Genomic DNA, 22,537 nt, shown 5'->3' with positions numbered 1-22,537 from the left:
TGAGCACTGTTAGAATTCCCGCTCAAATGATAAATGATTCTATAATGCAACAGTCTACTGCCAGGGCTGAATTATATTAGCCATCGGTGCTCAAAGCCCATTTGAAACTTAATTGTGCTGTGATAGTGCTATCCCCCAGTCAGCAGAACAGGCACAGCAGGTTTATAAAAATCATCTCCTGTGATTGTTAAATGCTTTCCTAATGAAGCTGACGATCACAACATTCCGCAATAAACGCTTCTGATGAAAGGTAGAAGCGCTCGGTGTTAAGCTATATAGAAATGTAATTATTAGCTGAAGGGTGTGCACGTCGTTTGTTGTCCAGGTTCATAATGAGTAATCTAGAAAGCAGTTTGACAAGTGTGTCTTTGGTCCCGTTTCAGCTAACACATACCCGTAGAATTCGTCAACACCTGATCACGCGTGTCCCCCCCCCCCCCCCCATGTATCTGCATTACAATGCAATTACTGGCCCCCATCTTTCTTTGCCACTTAGTCCTATGGCAGCCCTTTTGTGCAGGTCTCACTCTGAGAACCTACGCCTAGAGCTGAAAAGACACATTTTAGTCAGCCGTGTGCTGGGCTACATCACAACAGATGGCCGACAGGTGAAGGGAACCACCCGAGTCTCTGTATGGCCTCAGTCAGTGGTCTTCCCGAAATGTTCACGTTTTATTACAACATCAATAGAAGCTGGGTAGCATGTCAAGCAGAAAATGGAACTGGCAATAATTAAAATACTGCTCTTGGCTTATTTGATTTCTTTTAAATGTAAACAAAGAGATTCAATACATTTTATGGAACTGGCAATAATTAAAATACCGCTCTTGGCTTATTTGATTTCTTTTAAATGTAAACAAAGAGATTCAATACATTTAACAAATGACTAGCACATGTCTGCCCAGATAAATGAGTATTTTTTAAAGCACCCTGTAATTAACATTAATTACAACGGTATGAGATAATTTATGTAGAACATACTGGCAGTGGGCAGCAACGTCCTGAACACACTTAGCAAACTATCATCTGTGACCAAAAAACATGTCTGGCACCCTCGGGGCATTTCAGGGGAACGTTAATGGTTTTCTGAAGGTGTCCCACCCACTTCGAGATGCGCTGCTTGTTTTTTGTCGACCACCCCATTAGGTGAGCCCACCATGTTGGCAGATAATTGTTTGGAGTTATATACTAACGCAAATGCTCGAAGATGCCAACGCACTGTCCTTTAAAGGAGTGTTCTCTTCCAGCAAGGAGCCATAGTTTCTTTGTGATCATTCAGTACCTATGACCGTGGAATTGATTTCTTTTCCAGTGAAGACGAGAACTCATAAACGCAGCAGCTTGTAACATTTTAAATTACAGTACGCATGATTCAGCCGTCATGTTTTTTTCATTTACCGTTACAAGATGGTCTCAGCCCTTTCGGTGTTATTGTAGCTGTCATATGCAATCACAGATACTCAAACACAAAGCCTTTCTGGATGTAGTAGAAAGAGTCAACGCTGATGTAAATGTACCCTCTGTCGATACTATTGAGCCAGCCGCAAGCATAGGTTAATCCATTGAACAGCACGAAGGAGGGGGCCTTATACACACACACACATACCTGTGTTGGCTTCCCCAGTTGTTCTAGAGAGCCTGGCGAGTCTCTCTGGAAATACGGGAACTGAATTCCCCACTTTCCCGCCTCTCTTGCCCTTTCCAGTGTCAAAAAACGCTATGCAAATGAGGCGCAACCCGAGCCCTTTCAAATGGACTGTACCTGGCAGCACCTACCACCCCTGAGAGTGGGAAGTTAAGTGACACCCATTCACTGCTTACACGAGAATGCTTAGCTGAACAGGTTCAACAGGAGCCCCTGCTTTCCGTCCCGTGCCCTCAGCCCGCACACATTCTCTCTGGCACTCCCGAGCTCGAGCTGCATTGATGGGGACAGGAACTTTACTGGTTTTCTGTTAATTTGTAATCGAGTCTTTTTTATTACTCTTAAGTCCCGCGGGCGGCTGTCCCATGCAAACGGTGGCTTCACACTATCTACTTATTTCCTGTGAGGTTGTATTTCTACTCAGAATACGAGCCTTCCAGGTCCTATTCCCTCCACACAGATAAATCCTGTCTCACTTGCTAACCTCTGACCTATTTCACCTGTTCTGTACTGTTATGCCTGATAGCTGAGGCAGCATTACCTACTTTATAATATGCTTTTGGACGGTACTCCTCCATAAAACTCATGCACTGCACTGTAACAACTTAATACACGCTGACCTACCTTTATATAAGCTGAAGTCCTCGATAATTCCCACGCAGTGAGTCCACGACCACGAGGCTCAGGCGACGTCAGTGTCACGCGAGTGAAGTGAACCGTTACTGGATCTGAGTGACGCACGCTTAAGCCTTACGACACTGCTGCAGCGCCGCGCGCCGCAAAATGGCCAATCACTGCATGACTACATTAAGTCAGAGACAGTGATTGGCCATTGTGCAGGGCGGCTGAGCCACCCACGCTCGGCATCCAATATGGATTGCCCCTGCTGTGCTGCGCGGTGACCGGCCAATCCTGGCGCTGCATGCAGCTTGGAGGGCACAGTGACTGCTCGCCCTGTCGCCCTTTTGCTGCCAGCGCTGCCGCCAGCAGGTCCTGGACCCCCCCCCCCCCTACTAGCTAATGGGGCCGGCCTGGGTGCGCATGCCCGGGCAAGTTGCTGCCCGAAGCATACATGCGGGGCAAAGACCTGTCAATCATTCAATCACCTGCCAGCCCGCCCCCCCCCCTGCACACTCCCGATAAAGTCGGGTGCTGCCCGGCGCCGCCGGAATAATTTTGGTGCTGCACTCGCAAGTAAGTAAGTAAGTAGTAAAAGTTTTAAACATCATTTATTTTAATTATTTAACCGTAGGGCAGCCGCGGGTCCAAGCAGCAGGGCTGGTGGGGCTACGCCCCTACGCCCCAATGGACGCACCGCGGCTGCGCTACCCTTGATGCTTCTTTCCTGTTCCTCGTGCATCCTTCATCTCCATGCATCCCTGCGGCCCTTGATGCCTTCTTCCTTCATCGTTTCACCCAGTTTCTCCCTGATGCCCTTGCTACCTCATTCCTGTACGCAGTGCACTTGTTCACCCCTGTGCCTCCTTGCTGCCCTTAATGCCTCCTTACTGTACCCCCTGAATGTTTTCACCTTGTGCCTCCCTGCTGCCCTTGATGCCTGCTTCCTGTACCAAGTGCGTCCTTTCTGGCCTGTCCCTCCCTGCTGCTCTTGACGCCTCCTTCCTGTGCCCATTTCATCCTTTCACCCTGTCCCTGATGCACTTGATGTCCCTTTCCTGTACCCCCTGCATCCTGACACCCGTGTGACTCCTTGCGGCCTTGGTGCCTACTTCCTGCATCCTGAAACCCCTGTACCTCCCTGCTGCCCTTGGTGCTCGCTCCATGCACCCTGTGCATCCCTTCACCATGTGCCCCCCCCGGTGCACTTGGAGCCTCCTTCCTGCACCCTGTGCATCTTTCACCCATGTGCCTCCCTGCTGCTCTTGGTGCCTTCTTCCTGTACCCCCTGCACCCTGACACTCCTGTGCCTCTCTTCTGCCCTTGGTGCCTCCTTCCTGTACCCCTCCTGCATCCTGACACCCGTGTGACTCCTTGCGGCCTTGGTGCCTACTTCCTGCATCCTGAAACCCCTGTACCTCCTTGCTGCCCTTGGTGCTCGCTCCATGCACCCTGTGCATCCCTTCACCATGTGCCCCCCCCCCTGGTGCACTTGGAGACTCCTTCCTGCACCCTGTGCATCTTTCACCCATGTGCCTCCCTGCTGCTCTTGGTGCCTTCTTCCTGTACCCCCTGCACCCTGACACTCCTGTGCCTCTCTTCTGCCCTTGGTGCCTCTTTCCTGTACCCCCTCCATCCTGACACCTGTGTGACTCCTTGCGGCCTTGGTGCCTACTTCCTGCATCCTGAAACCCCTGTACCTCCCTGCTGCCCTTGGTGCTTGCTTCATGCGCCCTGTGCATCCCTTCACCATGTGCCCCCCTGGTGCACTTGGAGCCTCCTTCCTGCACCCTGTGCATCTTTCACTCATGTGCCTCCCTGCTGCTCTTGGTGCCTTCTTCCTGTACCCCCTGCACCCTGACACTACTGTGCCTCTCTTCTGCCCTTGGTGCCTCCGTCCTGTACCCCCTGCATCCTGACACCACTATGCCTCTTTTCTGCCCTTGGTGCTTCATGCCTGTGTCCCTGCATCCTGACGCACATGTGCCTCTCTTCTGCCCTTGGTGCCTTCTTCCTGTACCCCCTGCATCCTGGCACTCCTGTGCTTCTCTTCTGCCCGTGGTGCCTCCCTGTGCCTCTCTTCTGCCCTTGTTGCCTTCTCCTTGTACCCCCTGCATCCTGACACCCCTGTACCTCCCTGCTGCCCTTGGGGCCTCCTTCCTGCAGCCCCTGCATCTCAACACCCCTGTACCTGCCTACAGCCCTTGGGGCCTCCTTCCGGCACCATGTGCATCCTTTTACCCTGTGCCCCCCTGGTGCCTTTGGGGCCTTCTTCCCGCACCCCATGCATCCTTCACCCCTATGCCTCCCTGCTGCCCTTGGTGCCTGTACCCTCTGCATCCTGACACCCCATGCCTCCCTTCTGCCCTTGGTGCCCCATGCCTGTACACCCTGCGTCCTGACACCCCTGTGTCCTGACACCCCTGTGCCTCTCTTCTGCCCTTGGGGCCTTCTTCCAGCCAAGGACCCTCCATCAGACCAGTGCCAGGCAAACATGAAAAGCCAGCAGCACATGGCATCCCCAGACGGTCCCACATCCAGGTAGAAACCAAGCCCGACCCTGCTTAAAATTGGAGATCAGACAAGAGCATGTGCCACCAGGGTGGAATGGCCGCAATGCAGGAAAGACCACACTGGTCAGCGAGGAACTCCAGGGGCACCACCAAGACCGGCCCGAGTCACCTCACAGCATCAATAACACGTCCTCCTGATCGGCCCAGCCACAGGAAGATGCGCCGGGACGTTCGGTGCCCCAGCCACAAGGGGTCGTCTGCCAACAAACGCGGCTCCCAGCAAGCCCAGCAGGCCAGGAGACTGCGCAGAAGGACACTGCAGCAAGCAGCAGCAGGTAAGTCAACCAGCACCCACGTCCCATTCTGTCAGCAGAATGCAAAAGGTCTCGCCTTTCATTAAGTTAAAGCCATTTGCTTTGCTATAAAATACCATTAGCAAAGCAAATGGCTTTATCTTAATTAAGGCGAGACCTATTGCATTTTCAATGCTTGGTTAGGGTAGCTTTCTCTAGTGGGCTTTAAGCCCCGACCCTCTTTACCATTGGCTGGTGTCACCGTTTATGCTCAACGGTGGCCAGCCATTGGAAAAGAGCGTCTAGTGACGTACACTTTTCTCTTTTAGAGCCATCCCAGTTGGACTGGCTCGGTTGCTTTACGTCTGTGGGAAAAGCTTTTCTTATCTTTATGGGGCCATCTGTTTCAAACATATGGCCCCATAAAGACAAGAAAGCTTTGCAAAGGATGAAAGTGAAAGCCAACCGTGCCTTAGCTAAGCCAGGCGTGGCGAGACTCCACCCCCTCTGCCATGCCATTCCCGCACACGCGTTCGCGACTCCTGACGTGCTCTCCGAGGGAGCCTTGGTGTTGGGTGCCATTACAGGTATGGGTCCAAGTCAAAAGGGGGGGGGGGGATTTCATGTATTTTTGTTTCTAGTAGGGGTTCCCCTTTAATTAGATGCTGTACCTATTGCGGCAGAGGAAACTGCTTTGACCCTCCATCAACGATACACCCTCCACCACAATTACGGGTTGTTGGGCAGGACGCTAATGGCATTGGGACTGAGATAGGACGCGAAATAGGTTATGCTAATCTACAAAATAAAGGGGCATGGGTGAAGTGCCTTTGTCAGCGTCAAAGGTTCCATGTGTTGACAAGCTCAGGTAGTCGGGTCTAAAGCACACTAGTATAAACATATAGTCCGGGCTGGCAAGATTGACAAATGAAACCCGTCTTATACATAGCTCCTTAAGCTAATAGAAGATGGCGTCGGGCGAATTGATTTTCACGTTCGTTCAAGAGCGACTGCTAGTATTTAAACCGTACTCCTTTCGCGATAATGGTGCTGCAGCCCAGTGGTATAAAACGCATAGTTTGGTGCCGAATAAAACTACACTCTCAATACGGACCATAGCAACTCAGCCGCGCCTCACTACTCTACAACCCAAACGAGAGGCTGCACATCACCACCTTCCTACGTTCACAACACCCCTTAACCCCCCCCCTTCTCCACTTGCATGAAAGGCGTCTTCCTAAACAACCGTGCTGCACCACCCATTTGTGGATTACATCCGTCCATACAACGCAGCCGGCATCAACTGCTCCAGAGGAGCCCATTACTCTCGCCCTCCTGGGCTCGAAGGAGACTTTCGGGCTTCATACCAAGAAGCAGCGCTTCCTCTTTGCCCGGGCAAAAGACAACTCCCTTGCTAACAAAACAACGCCATTTTTTCAGGAGCTTGCACCGGACCCGTGGGCTCAAATACCCCTATGATTTTCAGTCCCGGTGCCCTCCTTCAATCAGAACCCTGACCTAACCCCTTTCACGGGCTAGAGGGGCGCCCCAAGCAGTCTCTAACTCTTTCTTACCATGGTTGCGGTTCGGATGCCGCCGATCGGCGACGGATTCTACTCAGGAAACAAAAATTCCACCACGGACTCGACGTCCCGCCGGCGGTTACTTATAAAGGAGTGATGACTACTATCCGGAAGCAGCTCAGAAGAAAGCTCTGTTCCAGTACAGCCTAAATGGTGTCCCCCCGATATTCGAATGAATAATGAACCCCATAAGGAGACATCTCGGAAAGCGTTTCGGTTTGGTCAGCGCGCACCGTACGCACATTGAACAACAAGCATTGAAAATGCAATAGGTCTCGCATTTTATTAAGTTAAAGCCATTTGCTTTGCTATACAATACCATTAACAAACTCCGAGACCGATTGCATTTTCAATGCTTGTTCTGTCTGTAACCAGAGAGTCCTGAAGGACTGAACCTGCTCTGTCTTGTACCCAGAACAAGGAAGTGGACTTCAAGGGTAATTTGGCTGACTTCCTGTGTGGCTACAGGGACACAAGCTGCAAGAGACCAGTACCCAGCTGACCAGTGGCAAGTGGACCTGGAGTGTGTTTTCGGTTGGCCTCTGCCAGACACTCTGAAATACTGGGGGTCTTAGAGCACTCCAGTGGTTATTGTGGGTACTAGAAAAAAGTTTGGAAACTTCTGAAAACCTTTCCTTCTGAGCTTAAGGGAAGATTTGTGGCAAAATATATCTAACTGGCAGCTCCACAGTGTTGGATTGAATTTCAGCTTTGTCCCACTCAAGGCACCCACCCCCTCCGAAAAAACAGCTAAGTCCCATTGTGCGTTGGGGCTTATAAAATATTTCATGGAGAAATCTCCAAGGCTCCAGAGAGACCAACCTGTTTCAGGATTCCACGGCAGCAGCTACAATTTCAGTAGCGGCCGCTCATTGAGGATTTTCATATCCAAAAGTGACAAAGTCCCTTTCTTCATTGGAATGTAAAAGAAATTTCAAAATGTTTCTTCCAAAAAGTGGCCAAGTCCTTTTCTGAAGTAGGACTTACAAACATTTTTTTAAACTTTTGACATCCCGACTATCACCTGGTTCTGTCGACTTATTTTGTCCGACCAGGGCTCCATCATGGTCTGCCATAAATTGCACCTAGGTGCATGCTTGACACTTCCATGTACTATCATTGGGGCTTTGCACTTTTGGTGCTATTTTACCTAAATATGTAAAGTTTCATATCTCAGTTTCCGCTTATTGGATTTTTAAAATTTTTGTCTTCTTTTTCTCAATTGGCAATAGAGTTGTATTGTGTGTTGTGTGTTATTTTTTTTGTTCTACTTTGTATGCACTGCTTAACTACTCAACACATTAGTCTTTGATTTGAACCCCTCCCTATACCACAATACCACCAATTCCTGAACCCCCCTTTTCACAACAGAGGAAGGGGCAGAGGAAAAGGCAGACGGAGAGGCGGATCAAAGAACTGGCAGGAACCGGAGCCAATGATACTGCGAAGCAAGACCACAGGACCGAAACATTAGTGGTCAACCTGTCCTCCAGGTCACTGCCCACCGAAGAATCCAGGTTCTTGGAGAAGGGCTTGGGCTTTGTCCCGACACCCTGTGAGGACGAGTTTAGACTTCATCAAGAACTCCATCAGTTCTTTCGGAAGATCAGGTTGAAGGCCTTCTTCCAGGACAAACCAGAGACCCCTAGCTCCGGCACAGGGCTAAAAAAGAAATTCAGATTCACACCTACGGCGAGCATGATACCTAATGAGGTACTCACTTTTGAGCAGGCCGTCCTTAAGGATGTCACGGGCCTTACCAACAAACGCCCGTTTGATAACATGTCAAGGGAGGATAGGGCATTACTCAAGGGAATCCCTGATGACCCATCCATCATCCTGAAACCAGCTGATAAAGGCGGTGCCATAGTGATTCAGAACATTGCCACATACGATGCTGAATACCGCCGCCAGTTGACTGATACCAAATACTATCTCCCTATTGAAGATGACCCCACTGCGTGACTAACAATCAAGATCAAAGGTCTGGTTACGGAAGCAGTAACCGAAGGGTGGATCACATCCCAGGAAGCATCATTTCTTATCAACGAATACCCCCGGACCCCCTACTACTACACTCTACCTAAAATACACAAGGGGACAAATCCTCCCCCTGGACGCCCGATAGTGTCAGGCATTGATTCCGTACTGGAGCCGTTGAGCAAGTTTTGTGACTTTTACCTACGTCCCATAGTCACAGAGACTACAACTTATCTCAGAGACACAACTGAAGTACTCAATCTCATTGAAAACTTCCCAGAACCCACAACCATCAACTTCCTGGTCACCCTGGATGTTGAAGCACTATACACCAACATCTCTCAGGATGCCACCCTGGAGGTCATGGAAACCGTGTTACAGAGCATTAACCCATGGCCTCATGAAACACCCATATCCTTCATTTGTGAAAGTGCTTCCCTGGCGTTAAAAGAAAACTTTTTTGCCTTCCAGAAACAACTGTACCACCAAATCCAGGGCACCAGTATGGGAAGCACCTTCGCGCCGAGCCTAGCCTGTCTGTAAATGGCCAATTGTGAAGATAAGTTCATCTTAGGTGAAAACAACCTCAACAGGCCTAATATTCTCGTATGGCGGCGCTATATTGATGATATCCTGCTCTTCTGGAGAGGTGAGGAAGCTCATTGTAGGACATTCTGTGAGTGGCTAAATACCCTAGACCCACTCTTAAAATTCACAGGGTCCATATCACATGAGAGCATTGCTTTTTGGACCTTCGGATTACCAAACATAAAGGGACCCTACTGACTACAAATTACAAATTACAAGAAACCCACTGATCACAACAGCCTTCTCTTGTATGAGAGCCATCACCCTAAAGCACTTAGGGATAACCTCCCGGTGGGGCAATTCTTACGCCTCCGTCGTAACTGCAACACATTGTGCGAGTTTGAAAAACAATCCAAAGTCCTGGCTGACAATTTACCAGAAAGACACTACCCAAGACAAATAATAAGACAAGCACAAAAACGGGCAAAGAATAATCACAGGGAAGCTCTGTGGGAAATAAAGGAGAGACCCCAGACAGATGCACTCACATGTGTAACTACATTCACCCCCAATTCAAACAGAATTCAAAAACTAATTAAAAAGCATTGGGGCATCTTAGAGATGGGAGGGTTCGGACCAGGACCTCCCCCCTTGTTCTCGTTCAAACTAACACAAAACCTGAAAGACCTCTTGGTCCATACATGACCTAAATCATCAACCATCACCCAACCAACTCTGTGGTCACTCCCTGCGGTCACAGGCCATCATCCCTGTGGAACATGCGCCGTCTGCCCTCTTACAGCAGTATCGAACCAGATTGACTTGGGTCTGGCCAAACCCTGGGAGAAAAAAGACATACTAATTGCAATACCAAGAATTGCATTTATCTGATCACTTGCCTCTGCGATAAGATACGTGGGCATGACGACGAGACCCATAAGGATTCTCGCAGGGGAACATAAAAGTACCATACGGTGCAAAAAGACCAAGACTAAGTTAATGAGTCACTTCCTAGAGAAAAATCCTGCTCCAGATAGCCTCAGGTGGACCATCATCGAATCCAATTCCAATTGGACTCCCAGCACCCTGTTCAGGCAGGAACAACACTGGGTGTTCCACCTAAAGAGCAACTTCAGGGGTCTAAAGGATGAAATACCATGGGCTGAACTAGTTAACTGAAGTTACTACAGTACGATTTCATTATTCACCCTGGGAAACTGCATACGGTAATTCCCAGAATAGCCACCAAGTAGGGTCTCCCGCTTCAGTATTTGCGGTTTTCATCTAACCAACATAACCCTGATATTACCTCAATGTACCCCATTGTAGGTCCTCCAATAAACTACGAACTGGCACATACCACTCCGCTACGTTCACAAGAATAAGAACTAGTGCCTCCAACCAATCTATCTTGCACACGCACTTAAGGTGATAGATCAATGTAAATAAACGAGACAGTGGCTGACAGCAGTTCTACCCATGTGCTTGCCTACCGACATGAGTCAGCCTACCTATACCAACAACTTATCACTGGCTGGGCTGATACCTCTCAGATAATTTTATCCCACAGGTCACAGCTGTGAATGCACTGACAGCTTGAAACACAATACTTTGGCCAACCCAACCACTGAAGTTATCACAGTGTCTCAACCAAGAGGCTTATTTTATTCACTCTAATTATTTGGGAAGATACAGTAACTTATTTTATTCACTCAAAATCATTTGGGCAAATTCAGTGTCAGAATCGCTAATCGAGAAAGCACCATCCCCATGCTTTCACTTACAACGTACCCATTTCAAAATGGCCACCACTTTAGCCATGTCCAACAGTACCATCTGGTACAAAAGGGAGTGGTGATGGACGGAGCATCAGAACCAATCAAACACTCACACCCAGTCAACAGATCTGGGTTTGATCCATCACCGTTCTTTAGCCCACTCTGCCACCCCAGTTCAGACATGGCCATATGCAAATCAGTCTGACCCTGTGCCTCATGGGAACAGTCCAGCCCGAACTGCCAAGCCATGCCTTCCCTGGACCGGAAACAAGCTTCCTAGGACCGGTTTCTGGCATTTCAGCCGTCTTCAGCCAGGTTTGCTTGAATCCAGTGGCAAAGTGAGCAAGGGACTCACGTCTGAGCATACCATGTCAACTTATGGCGAACAAAGCTGTACAAAAGGGGGTGGTGATGGACAGAGCATCAGAAACAATCAAACACTCACACCCAGTCAACAGATCTGGGTTTGATCCATAACCGTTCTTTAGCCCACTCTGCCACCCCAGTTCAGACATGGCCATATGCAAATCAGTCTGACCCTGTGCCTCATGGGAACAGTCCAGCCCGAACTGCCAAGCCATGCCTTCCCTGGACCGGAAACAAGCTTCCTAGGACTGGTTTCTGGCATTTCAGCCGTCTTCAGCCAGGCTTGCTTGAATCCAGTGGCAAAGTGAGCAAGGGACTCATGTCTGAGCATACCCTGCCAACTTATGGCGAACAAAGCGGTACAAAAGGGGATGGTGATGGCCGGAGCATCAGAACCAATCAAACACTCACACACAGTCAACAGATCTGGGTTTGATCCATCACCGTTCTTTAACCCACTCTGCCACCCCAGTTCAGACATGGCCATATGCAAATCAGTCTGACCCTGTGCCTCATGGGAACAGTCCAGCCCGAACTGCCAAGCCATGCCTTTCCTGGACTGGAAACAAGCTTCCTAGGACCGGTTTCTGGCATTTCAGCCGTCTTCAGCCAGGCTTGCTTGAATCCAGTGGCAAAGTGAGCAAGGGACTCACGTCTGAGCATACCCAGCCAATTTATGGCGAACAAAGCGGTACAAAAGGGGGTGGTGATGGACGGAGCATCAGAACCAATCAAACACTCACACCCAGTCAACAGATCTGGGTTTGATCCATCACCGTTCTTTAACCCACTCTGCCACCCCAGTTCAGACATGGCCATATGCAAATCAGTCTGACCCTGTGCCTCATGGGAACAGTCCAGCCCGAACTACCAAGCCATGCCTTCCCTGGACCGGAAACAAGTTTCCTAGGACCGGTTTCTGGCATTTCAGCCATCTTCAGCCAGGCTTGCTTGAATCCAGTGGCAAAGTGAGCAAGGGACTCACGTCTGAGCATACCCTGCCAACTTATGGCAAACAAAGCGGTACAAAAGGGGGTGGTGATGGACGGAGCATCACAACCAATCAAACAATCACACCCAGTCAACAGATCTGGGTTTGATCCATCACCGTTCTTTAGCCCACTCTGCCACCCCAGTTCAGACATGGCCATATGCAAATCAGTCTGACCCTGTGCCTCATGGGAACAGTCCAGCCCGAACTGCCAAGCCATGCCTTTCCTGGACTGGAAACAAGCTTCCTAGGACCGGTTTCTGGCATTTCAGCCGTCTTCAGCCAGGCTTGCTTGAATCCAGTGGCAAAGTGAGCAAGGGACTCACGTCTGAGCATACCCAGCCAATTTATGGCGAACAAAGCGGTACAAAAGGGGGTGGTGATGGACGGAGCATCAGAACCAATCAAACACTCACACCCAGTCAACAGATCTGGGTTTGATCCATCACCGTTCTTTAACCCACTCTGCCACCCCAGTTCAGACATGGCCATATGCAAATCAGTCTGACCCTGTGCCTCATGGGAACAGTCCAGCCCGAACTACCAAGCCATGCCTTCCCTGGACCGGAAACAAGTTTCGTAGGACCGGTTTCTGGCATTTCAGCCATCTTCAGCCAGGCTTGCTTGAATCCAGTGGCAAAGTGAGCAAGGGACTCACGTCTGAGCATACCCTGCCAACTTATGGCAAACAAAGCGGTACAAAAGGGGGTGGTGATGGACGGAGCATCACAACCAATCAAACAATCACACCCAGTCAACAGATCTGGGTTTGATCCATCACCCCCACAAGGAGCAACGCCTGATGATGAAGCACGACACTCGCAAGAGTGTGTGAGGGCACTAATTCTAAAAAGCGAAATTCCCCCAGTTTCATCAAGTTCCAACCTGTGCGCATAGAGACTACTGTGTTTTTTCTACTTTAATTTTCCCCTATATTGACTTTCGTTATACTCCACCACAACAGGTTGCAAGTTACCTCTTGGGAACAAGTTACCCCTGGTGATTGTATGGTTTGTCACGTTACCAGGGATTGAGCACAGTTTTATTTAATTTAATCTGTGTGACATCCGGCAGACGGTGGCCCTATCCTTTGAGGTTTGACACTTGTTCACCCCAAATAATAATTCACTTTTCCTACAGGTATTTGCAAATTCTATTATTATATTTTTTTCTTTAAAAAAATAAAAGCCAACTAAAAGTTTTTTAGGAAGTCATAAACTAAACGAAATAACAAGATAAATCTCTTTGGTATTCGCCTTAAAATCTGAGTCCCAACAGTAGTGTTTTCTGAACATGTGAAAAAACCTCCAGATACCTGCTGTACACATATCCACATAAGGGCTGTCCTTCCGAGTGGTAGTTACAGCTTTCCCTCTGGTAGAAAGGTTTTTGGTTTACCAGGCATAGGTTTATTTATTAGCCTTCCGATAATGTAACACAATGCAAGAGGCTATGCTTCTAGATATCGACTGCTTAGACATAGCCAAGCCCTTGGTTGCCCAAACAATTCTTTGTCTCCTTGCATCTTTGGCCTTGATAACTAGCATCTCGAGGGAACGCTCGGCCACAAAAGCTTGATTCTGAAAGAAAGTTGCTAATGAAATGGATTGGTTAACAAGGAATTCAGAGAATGCCTTGCACAGGAATCTTCTAAGGATTTGCATGATCACATTGTTCTTATTGAAAACCTTTTATGGTTCATGGGAACACATTAATAAAACATCAGTCGGCATTCACAGTTTGCAACCCATCTTGTAGCAGGGAAGAAGTCTTTGGCAGCTGCTCTCCACTAAGACTGCTGAAGAAAGAGTCCTGATGTCTTTCTTCTGATTCCACCCATTCATTGGATTCTCGTGAAATGTAAGAGGTCCTTAATTTCTGGAAGATTCAGTGTGGCCGCACAAGTTTGGTTCTCGTAAGTCCTGCTGAAGAATTTCTAGATATGTTGTCTGATTCTGCAACTTTTGGTTTAAGAAGGTGTTGGAAGCTGGCTCTGTACATACTGTACCGCAGAGTCCATTGGATCCCCATAGGCTCAAGTAGATAATACTAAATGCTCTCTTTTGTGGTAGCGGAGTCGAGCAGTTATGCTTATGAGAGGGCTGTGTTAGCATTTGTTGTACACACTCAGGCAAGAAATGATTACATGCACTTAATGACTCAATCCAAGACCAATTGTTTGTAAAAATATTACTTATTGTATGTTTATTACTTAGACTTAGATACTTTGTTGCAGTAAAATACATTTTGTATTTACATTTGTGTAAAATCACAGTGCATTTCTCAAACAGTTCAATGTTAACCTAAGGAGGAAAAACAATTTTATAGGTAAGTACACGACTTACAAATCCAGTCTTCGGGTTTTAGGACCAACACTGGGCAAGGGTCAGGTAAATGTAGAGACTGCACCACCATCAGCAGCACTGGGCACTGGGGCGGCCAGGTGCAGAGGTCAAATTCGGTCACTGGGGCGGCCAGATGGAGAGGTCAAATTCGGGCACTTGGGCGGCCAGGTGCAGAGGTCAAATTCGGTCACTGGGGCCCGATGAAAGTCAATGAAGTCTGGGGGCACGCAAAGAGGTGCCGGCTGTAGGTGAGGAAAATTGAAGTTGGGAGTCAATCTCCAGGGGTTAGGAGCAGCACTGGGTGTCCATGAGGCAGCACCAAACAGTGTTTGATGGGGCTAGGCTATTTCAAGAGTTTCAATCATTAAAGAGCTCGCTCCTCAGGATTGGTCTCCTGGGCCCTCCAATTCCACCAGTGGTACAGGAAGGGCTGAGGTCACTCTTGGGGCCTTGCCAGCTACAGCCATTGCAGCCCATCTGGCAACCTACAAACACTTTTTGGGGGACAGAGGTAGTTTAAAAGGCTGAGGTAGCAGCAGCATCAATTCTCTTCCTCTCTGGGCTGATTCAAGCACTGACGGGCAACATCAGACCATGTGCTACTGAAACAAGCAAGGTGGCGTGGAGTCACGGGCCCTCTTCTGAAGGTGTTCAAGTTGTAGTGCTGGCTGCCCTTTCACATGATCTCCTTCACAATCAGCCATCTTGCAGGATCTCTCAACATCAGGGCAGGCAGAATCCGTGGGCATCATCTTACTGACCATGAGCGACATCTGCTCCCAGATGTGACCCAGGATATCTTCGCACTGAGGAAAATGCCTGTGGTAGACCATAATACCAACTCTGGGACGCTGCCCAGGATTTTGTGCTCTGGGTTTACACTCTTGAAGGTGTCTATTCCTTTCCGCCGCTTCCACTAATATAGCAGGTGCTGATAGCCCCAAGCTAGACTTGGACGGTCTGGTACTCCGAAGATCTGACTCTGTATGCATGCTTTCCACTTTGGTTAGCTCTTCTGTTCCAAGATCAGGACAGAGTTTTACACCTCAACCTCCGCAATCTGCACTGTCATGCAAGGAGTTTGAGCAGAAGCAAATAAGAGGTTTTGATCTTCCTTTGGAAGTGGTGGAAGTCATTCTGGCTGCTCGCTGCCTTTCCACCAACTTTATACTACATGGAGGCCTTTGGGGTCTCTGGCCTTTCTTTGTTTGCCTCATCAGTTCTCCTTATTCAATCACTGATTGTGATTGGTTTTTGATCAAAGCTTTCACATCATCTCTGGTGCACCTTTCATTTTGGGGCAGTGGGAACATCATTTGCTTCTCACCTCTCTGATGCATGCTTGCTTTGATCCTCTCCACAGCTGTACTCTCTGGCTCTCGACCATGAAAATGAATTTCTTATTGCTGAGGGTCTTGACAGTTCGGCCTCTATATTCTACCTTTTTCCTTAAGGAGCTCGTGCTCTGGACCAGAGCATCCTTGCTTCTCAAAGTGGTGCCAATCGATACCATCCCTGGTATTCTTTACTCTGCCTCTTCCATCTAAAGCAGTGGAAAGGCTATGCCAGTTGCATCTGTGGCGTGCCCTTAGATTCTACGGGCCACATTTATGAGAAGTGACGCATTGCTGCGTGAAAGCAGCGATGCGTCACTTCTCAGTGCGCCCTCCTTGCGACACCAATGATGCATCATATTTATAATATGACGCATCATGTCTCAAGGAAGGACAGATACGTCAGTATAACTGACGTATCTGTCGGCGCAAAAAGTGGCGTATTGCTGGAGTTGTATCGGAAGCTTGACGCAACTCCAGCAATGTTCCTTTCACATGGGGAAAGCCCCATGTGAAAGGGCCACGCATTGGCGTCCTAGAAGTGGCGCAGCAAAATCTCATAGATTTCGCTGCGCCACTCCTGCGACCCTTTCTTGCTGGGGTACGCCCACCCTGCATACGTTATACCTGGCGCAGGTATAATGTAGCTCAGGGGTTTACGAAGTGCCGCATCTACCTAGATGCGTCACTTCGTAAATATGGCGCAACATGGCGCATGTTTTACACCACTGGTGCGTCACAAAAAGTGACGCACCGGTGGCGCAAAAGTGATGCAGGGGCTCATAAATGAGCCCCTACATTGGTAGGACAAGGGGGCAGATCTACAAGCCCCTTGCACCACTTTTGCGTCACTTTTAACATGGGAAAAGTGACGCTAAAGTGGCGCAAGGGGCTTGCAAATCTGCCCCAAGGTGTACTGTGTTGATGATCAACTCTTTGTTGGGTTCGCCGGTGAAAAAGAGGTAATGGTGGACCAGAGAAGAACTAAGTCAAGATGGATTGTTCTTCTCACCAAACTGTTGGGCTTTGTCCAAATTGGGCATTCCTGGTGGCCCCATGGCTCGTTCTCCCAGGGCAAAGCCTCCCACCAGAGCTCCAGCTCAGAGCGGTCTATCCTGGACATTTTCCAGACAGCCTTGTTGGCATCTGTCCACACTTTCACCAGGCACTGCTACAATTATGTTTCTGCTCTCAGTCCTGTAGGACTTCCTTGCGGTAGGCCGTTCCTCAGACCTCTATACTTTGAAATGTCTGGATGGTGTCATTTCAAAAAAATGTCAGATTAGGTTTCTTCATGTAGTCCTGCAGGTTCTCGGTCTCTTTGGCAGATATCCAAAAGGCTTCTCGCGTGGGTACGGGCAGCTTTGGAAAACCAACTATGTATTGTCACAGTGAAGACTGAACCCGATTTCTCATATCTTCAACTTTGTAGGTGAATCAGAGTAAAGTTTACCGACTTTTAATTGTATTCGATTGTTTATTCTAATAATTTGTTTTCTACTTTATTTACATTTAAACAGAGAATAATTCGTGAACTCTTTGCTGTGCTATGTGAAGGCTAGGCTCGCAGCTCTGTAGACTGCTGGGGACTGACTGACTGACTGTCTTCCTGCGCTGAATGTCCTTGAGGGCTGTCTCTGTAGGACTTTCAAGTTTTGCTCATGTTTAATGGCATCTTGCCTGGACCTTTCCTGCATTTCACATGGAAACTGTTGAATTTCGATAGTATTTTCAGTGTCTACAGATGACCCAGATATTTCCAGTGTATAGGGACAGTCTCCGATGGATTGTACAGCGCAAACAGGGGGTGGGATGCATGAATCACTCGTTTGGGTTTTATATTGGCCCATTGGTCTGCGGTGCCCAGCGTTGGTAGGTGTACATCCTCGTGTGACCTCTTGAATGTTTATCTTGTTCCTTGTAGCTATGATGCTGCGATCGACCTGTTCACTCGCTCCTGTGCAGGCTACTGCGTGGCAACCTTCATCCTGGGCATCGGCGACCGGCACAACAGCAACATCATGGTGAAAGACGATGGGCAGGTGAGTGTCCATACTGGGCGGTGGATGTGGAGTGCAGGACAGTGGAGAACCAGGTGAATTATCATTAGATATAGGATGCTAGTAAGCGGTCTACAGCCGGTTACAGAATGAGGGGGGCGAGCCATGGCCGAGGGGAGGATGAGGGTTACAAATTCCTCTTTCTAGGCAGTTGTAGGATACAACTGTACTGTACTTAGCAGGTTGTAGGGCATGGGTGAACTATAATAGCAGGTTGTACCATAAAGGTTGCCTTTTAATAGGCTGCAGGATATGGGAAAACTATGGGAAGCATATTGTGCGGGAGGACTTTGGGGAGAATATTGTAGGATGCTGGTAGGCTGGTGTAGGGTATGGATAAGCTGTCTGTAGCGGGATGTATAATATAATATTCATTTAATGTATTGTAGCGCTTTTCTCCAAAGCGCTTTACAAACACGAATACCACTACAAAAGGGAAGAAGATGTAGCATTGCCCACGGTTCCATCTGAGGACATATAAAAAGGAAGTGCACCTCGGATAGGTTTCAAGGTTCACAGTTTGGGAGCAACTTTAACTGATACAGGAAGGTAGCTCCATGAAAGGGAAGAGATGTTGTGAGCAGAACCGAGAAGAAGCAGGTGGAAGGTTGGGAACAGACAAGGATCTCCGAGAAGTGGACTGCAAAGACCAAGAAAGAAAACAGTGGGACATTAATGAGTAAAAGTCAGAGCGTGCCAGCAAGTTATAGCATCTGAACACAAAGCACCAAACCCCAAACTTTACCACGAACTGAAAACAGGTCACTCCTCACTTAGCTGAAGTCTGCAGATGGCAGGTGTTTTGGAAGAGAGCGCAGAAGTGGGACACATGCATTTTGAATTGATTGGAGAGGGGCAATCCAATATTTGTGTAGCCCTACAAGCAAGGATGGACAATTATGGAACCGTGATAGGATGAGTGTTATCAAGAGAAATTTCAAGAAAGGAATAGGGACAAAAGATTTGAATTTCAGGATATATATATTTTTTTTTAAAAACTTTATTGTGCAAAGCAACATCATTACAAATATGGGCCTACAACCACCAGGGCCGGCCGCTAGTATATGCAAATCAATTGCTTCACATCACGAAGCAGCGACTGATCCCCAGAGGTCCAGCAGAATTACAGGATACAGTCTCGGCAACTCAGAAGATAGGCAGGATACCAATATTTTAACTTTTAAAGAAAAAGAACAAGCAAACAAAAAACATTGAAACAAAACTCAAGGCGAGAAACATACTAGACGGTGTCGAGCTCCGATAAGGGGGACCTGCCATACCAGGCAAAGAATCAGGAGGACAGTAGAGATGACCAGGGGGAATTTCAGGATATTAAAAGATGAAAGCAGCAGGTTTTAAGGGGCAACGCAATTTGGGGTATAAAGTCGAAAGAAGTATTAAAGACAACGCGCAAGCAAAGGGCAGAAGGGGAAAAAGGAACAGCAGCACGAGGGAACATAACCAGAGGTGGAGAAGATTATGAGTAAGCAAACAGTAAAGAAAAGAATGTCTGCCTTACAGGCATTGAGGTTTAAGTAAATGTGAGGCCATCCGTGCCTAAATATCATATAAGCATGCAAGGAACCGTGCCAGAAGAGAAAGAAAATAAAATCTGAGAATCTGCGTAGAAGTGGGAATGAAAGGCACATTCAGGAATAGTATAAAGAGAGAAAACAAAGAGCCGCAAAACAGTACACGTTTACCGTGAGACCAAAAAGGAGCGCCTGGAAATATACAAGGAAGACAAGCTGAGGACAGGACTTTTAGCACAGCAGGAGGCAAACGAGGAGAGAAGAATCGATGATCCGCCGTATCAAAAGCAGCAGAAGGTCCCAGGACAATAAGAACTTCCATACATCTTTTAATCCTTTGTCTAGAGACCTCCTCACACATGTCATAACTTAATAAGTCTACAGTAAGAGGCAAATTATTTGCAGAATTTTTACAGCAAGATAAACAATGGATTTGTGGAGTAACACAAATATTCCATTATAAACAAGATCCTGTAAAGAAGTCGAGTCACTTATTCTTACATAATACCACATCTACACACGTTTACAATAACCTTGATATAAAACACCCAGCAGGTCTTGCTCTAGCCTTAATGCTTCTACTGAGCAACTCCTTCCTACACTCAGAAAGTGCCCCCAAAGAGTACTTTCAACCATTAATATTAGTTGATAGTTGTGTATCTTATAAGATTCAAAACCATGAAGTATGATTCTTAGCATCTTAGCAGTCCAGACTTTCAAAAGTGCATCAAACTTCTGTCTACCCAAGAAGGTAATGGATCCAAGCAGTCCATTTCCCTACACTTGTGGTTTTAGCTGCCTACATCTTGGTAGGGGAATCATTTCAAATTAGCGCCGCTAGGTAGGTGTATTGGTTTGAAGAGTTTGATTATTAACAGACCAGTTGGAATGAGAAGAGCGGGTTTGCCAGCAAACACAATGATCTTAGTTTCTGTCATATTTATTAGAACACATAAATTCTCCAGGTATTTCAGAAATATTTTGTATTTATTTTGTAGACCAGTGAGAGTAAAATCAATAGGACTGTCAGTAGCATACATTAATAAGCTGAACTTTCTCCCAGTCAAACTTGGAAGATATGTCTTTGTGGAATATTATATACTGTGGGAGATCAGCTGTATGTAAAGAATATGGAAAGGGAAGAAGGGGCAGGACAGACACTATTGTTGTAATATTTATTAACAGAACACAAAAGGATCTTGACTCTGGTATTAAAGTTGGATTAACTTAGCTACTAAGATGGGAAGAATGTCTCAAAGAAATTTATGCTACAGTTTTGCATGGTGAACCTGGTCTAAAGCGGAGGCAATACATATGACTGCTAAGTAAAAAAAAAAAATCGTATCTACTCTGTCAGAAATTCGAGTATTAGGTGAAAGGGGTGCGGACCCCCTCAAATAATTATCCGGTTCACTGACAGGTGAATCACAAAAATCACGAAATAAACCTGTGGTCAACCTCCTGCTAGCTATGGCACAGAGCAGACAGGCTTAAGTGTGAGGCAGTGCGTAAAGTATTTATGCAGTACTGAAACAATAATACACTAAAAACACAACACAAGAAAAATTCCAAACCAATTTCGAAAAATAGAAACAGCCGCAGCTGGTGTCTGAGAGGGGGGGAAATAATAAAAAAAACGGATTCAAGAAAAATTGCTTACCTGCCGCCTGCAGCCCGCCGCATCGCCGTCTTCTGCTCCTCTTGTGGCCCTGCTGCAGGCTGAGACTCCCCTGCGGCCAATCCCGAAGCTGCTCTCACGCATGAGAGCAGCTTCAGGGTTAGCCTGAGCGCCGATGATTTGCGCTCCCAGGGAGACTGGGAAACTGTGCTTTACTGTCTTAAACCCGGCAATGCAGCTGGGCTGGAGAGGGCATTAATGCGCATGACGGTTTGGCCGGCATGAGTTGGACGGCCAAACCGTCATTCCATTGATAATAGTGAACCTACCACTCTCCCGCTAATCCCCATGGCCCCGCCCCCAAGACTCGTAAACAAAATTAAACGATAATGAACTCTGGGTTATCGGATAATTTTTTTTTTGCGCTGCTGGTGGGGGGGTATATTATAATAAATTAAATGCCACTCAAAGGACAAAAATGTAGACAGTAGAATGAATATAATAAACACTGAAGTCTTTTGGAGCATAATCGTGCGTTAACCAAGTTTCCTGGAGACGTATTATTTTCGATCCAGAAGAATCAATCTCCTGGGACCCTCTTCTCATCCTGGGAAGGCCTGCGGTGCTGCACGCACTGCGCGTCGACTACGAGGCACCGTACGCTCAGTTCAATAGGTTCATGTGAAACATGCTATGTGGCCACACTGCCACCTAGCGTTCGGCGGCAGAAATCAAGCCGGCCAAAATAGGTAACAATGGAGTAAATAAAACTAGGCTAAAAGCAGCCCTTGCTTTCCTTCCGGATGCAAATGCTCTCACAGGAACAAAAGCGTTTCCTGTTGACGCAAATGACTGCCCTAAGCATTTGAAACCTTCTAAAATTAGGCCAAAGCCTGAAGTCTTGTGTGTGTGTGCGTCGCCTTTTGAATCCTGCTGTATCCGTCAGCTACTCTGTGACTGGAGTTGCACTCTAGTCTTCTCGTTAGGGCTGGCCTGCAGGCAGCGCTAGTGTTTCCCGCGACATGATTCCCAAAATCATCATAAAAATACATTCATAGGCGCTCATTCAGCTCTCTTCATCCACTGGTCTGTTCAAGTGTCATTCACATTTTGCTGCCGCCCAGAACTGCATAAAAGTACCCGTCAGCCCCCTTCGCCCATTGGCTGCCTTCCACTGTGTGCACAGCCCTAGTACCCCCAGGGGAACCCCGCTGTCCCCCCTCCCCCATAGTAGGTTACCCAAATGACACACACAAGACAGTTGGTGTTGGGTAACAATGCTGCAGGTTTATTACATAATTCCAGAATATGTAATGGGTGGGTTATCTTACGGGCGATCCAAGGGCAGGCAAC

At 47.7% G+C, this 22,537-nt stretch overlaps 1 protein-coding gene across 2 annotated transcripts in view; it reads left to right on the top strand.

Annotated features, from left to right (window-relative positions):
* The window catches only part of LOC146782982 (phosphatidylinositol 4,5-bisphosphate 3-kinase catalytic subunit alpha isoform-like), a 247,975-nt gene that overhangs the window by 188,411 nt on the left and 37,027 nt on the right, over positions 1-22,537 (top strand). For both annotated transcript variants that reach the window (XM_085639316.1, XM_085639315.1), the window contains one exon: positions 17,899-18,016. In XM_085639316.1, coding sequence (XP_085495442.1) covers positions 17,899-18,016 — 118 coding nt within the window. The remainder of the gene's footprint in view (positions 1-17,898; positions 18,017-22,537) is intronic.

This window comes from Triturus cristatus, chromosome 12 (assembly GCF_964204655.1).
Source record: "Triturus cristatus chromosome 12, aTriCri1.1, whole genome shotgun sequence".
Taxonomy (NCBI): domain Eukaryota; kingdom Metazoa; phylum Chordata; class Amphibia; order Caudata; family Salamandridae; genus Triturus; species Triturus cristatus.
Note: the sequence above shows the minus strand (reverse complement) of the source record. Positions and strands in the feature narration are given on the sequence as shown.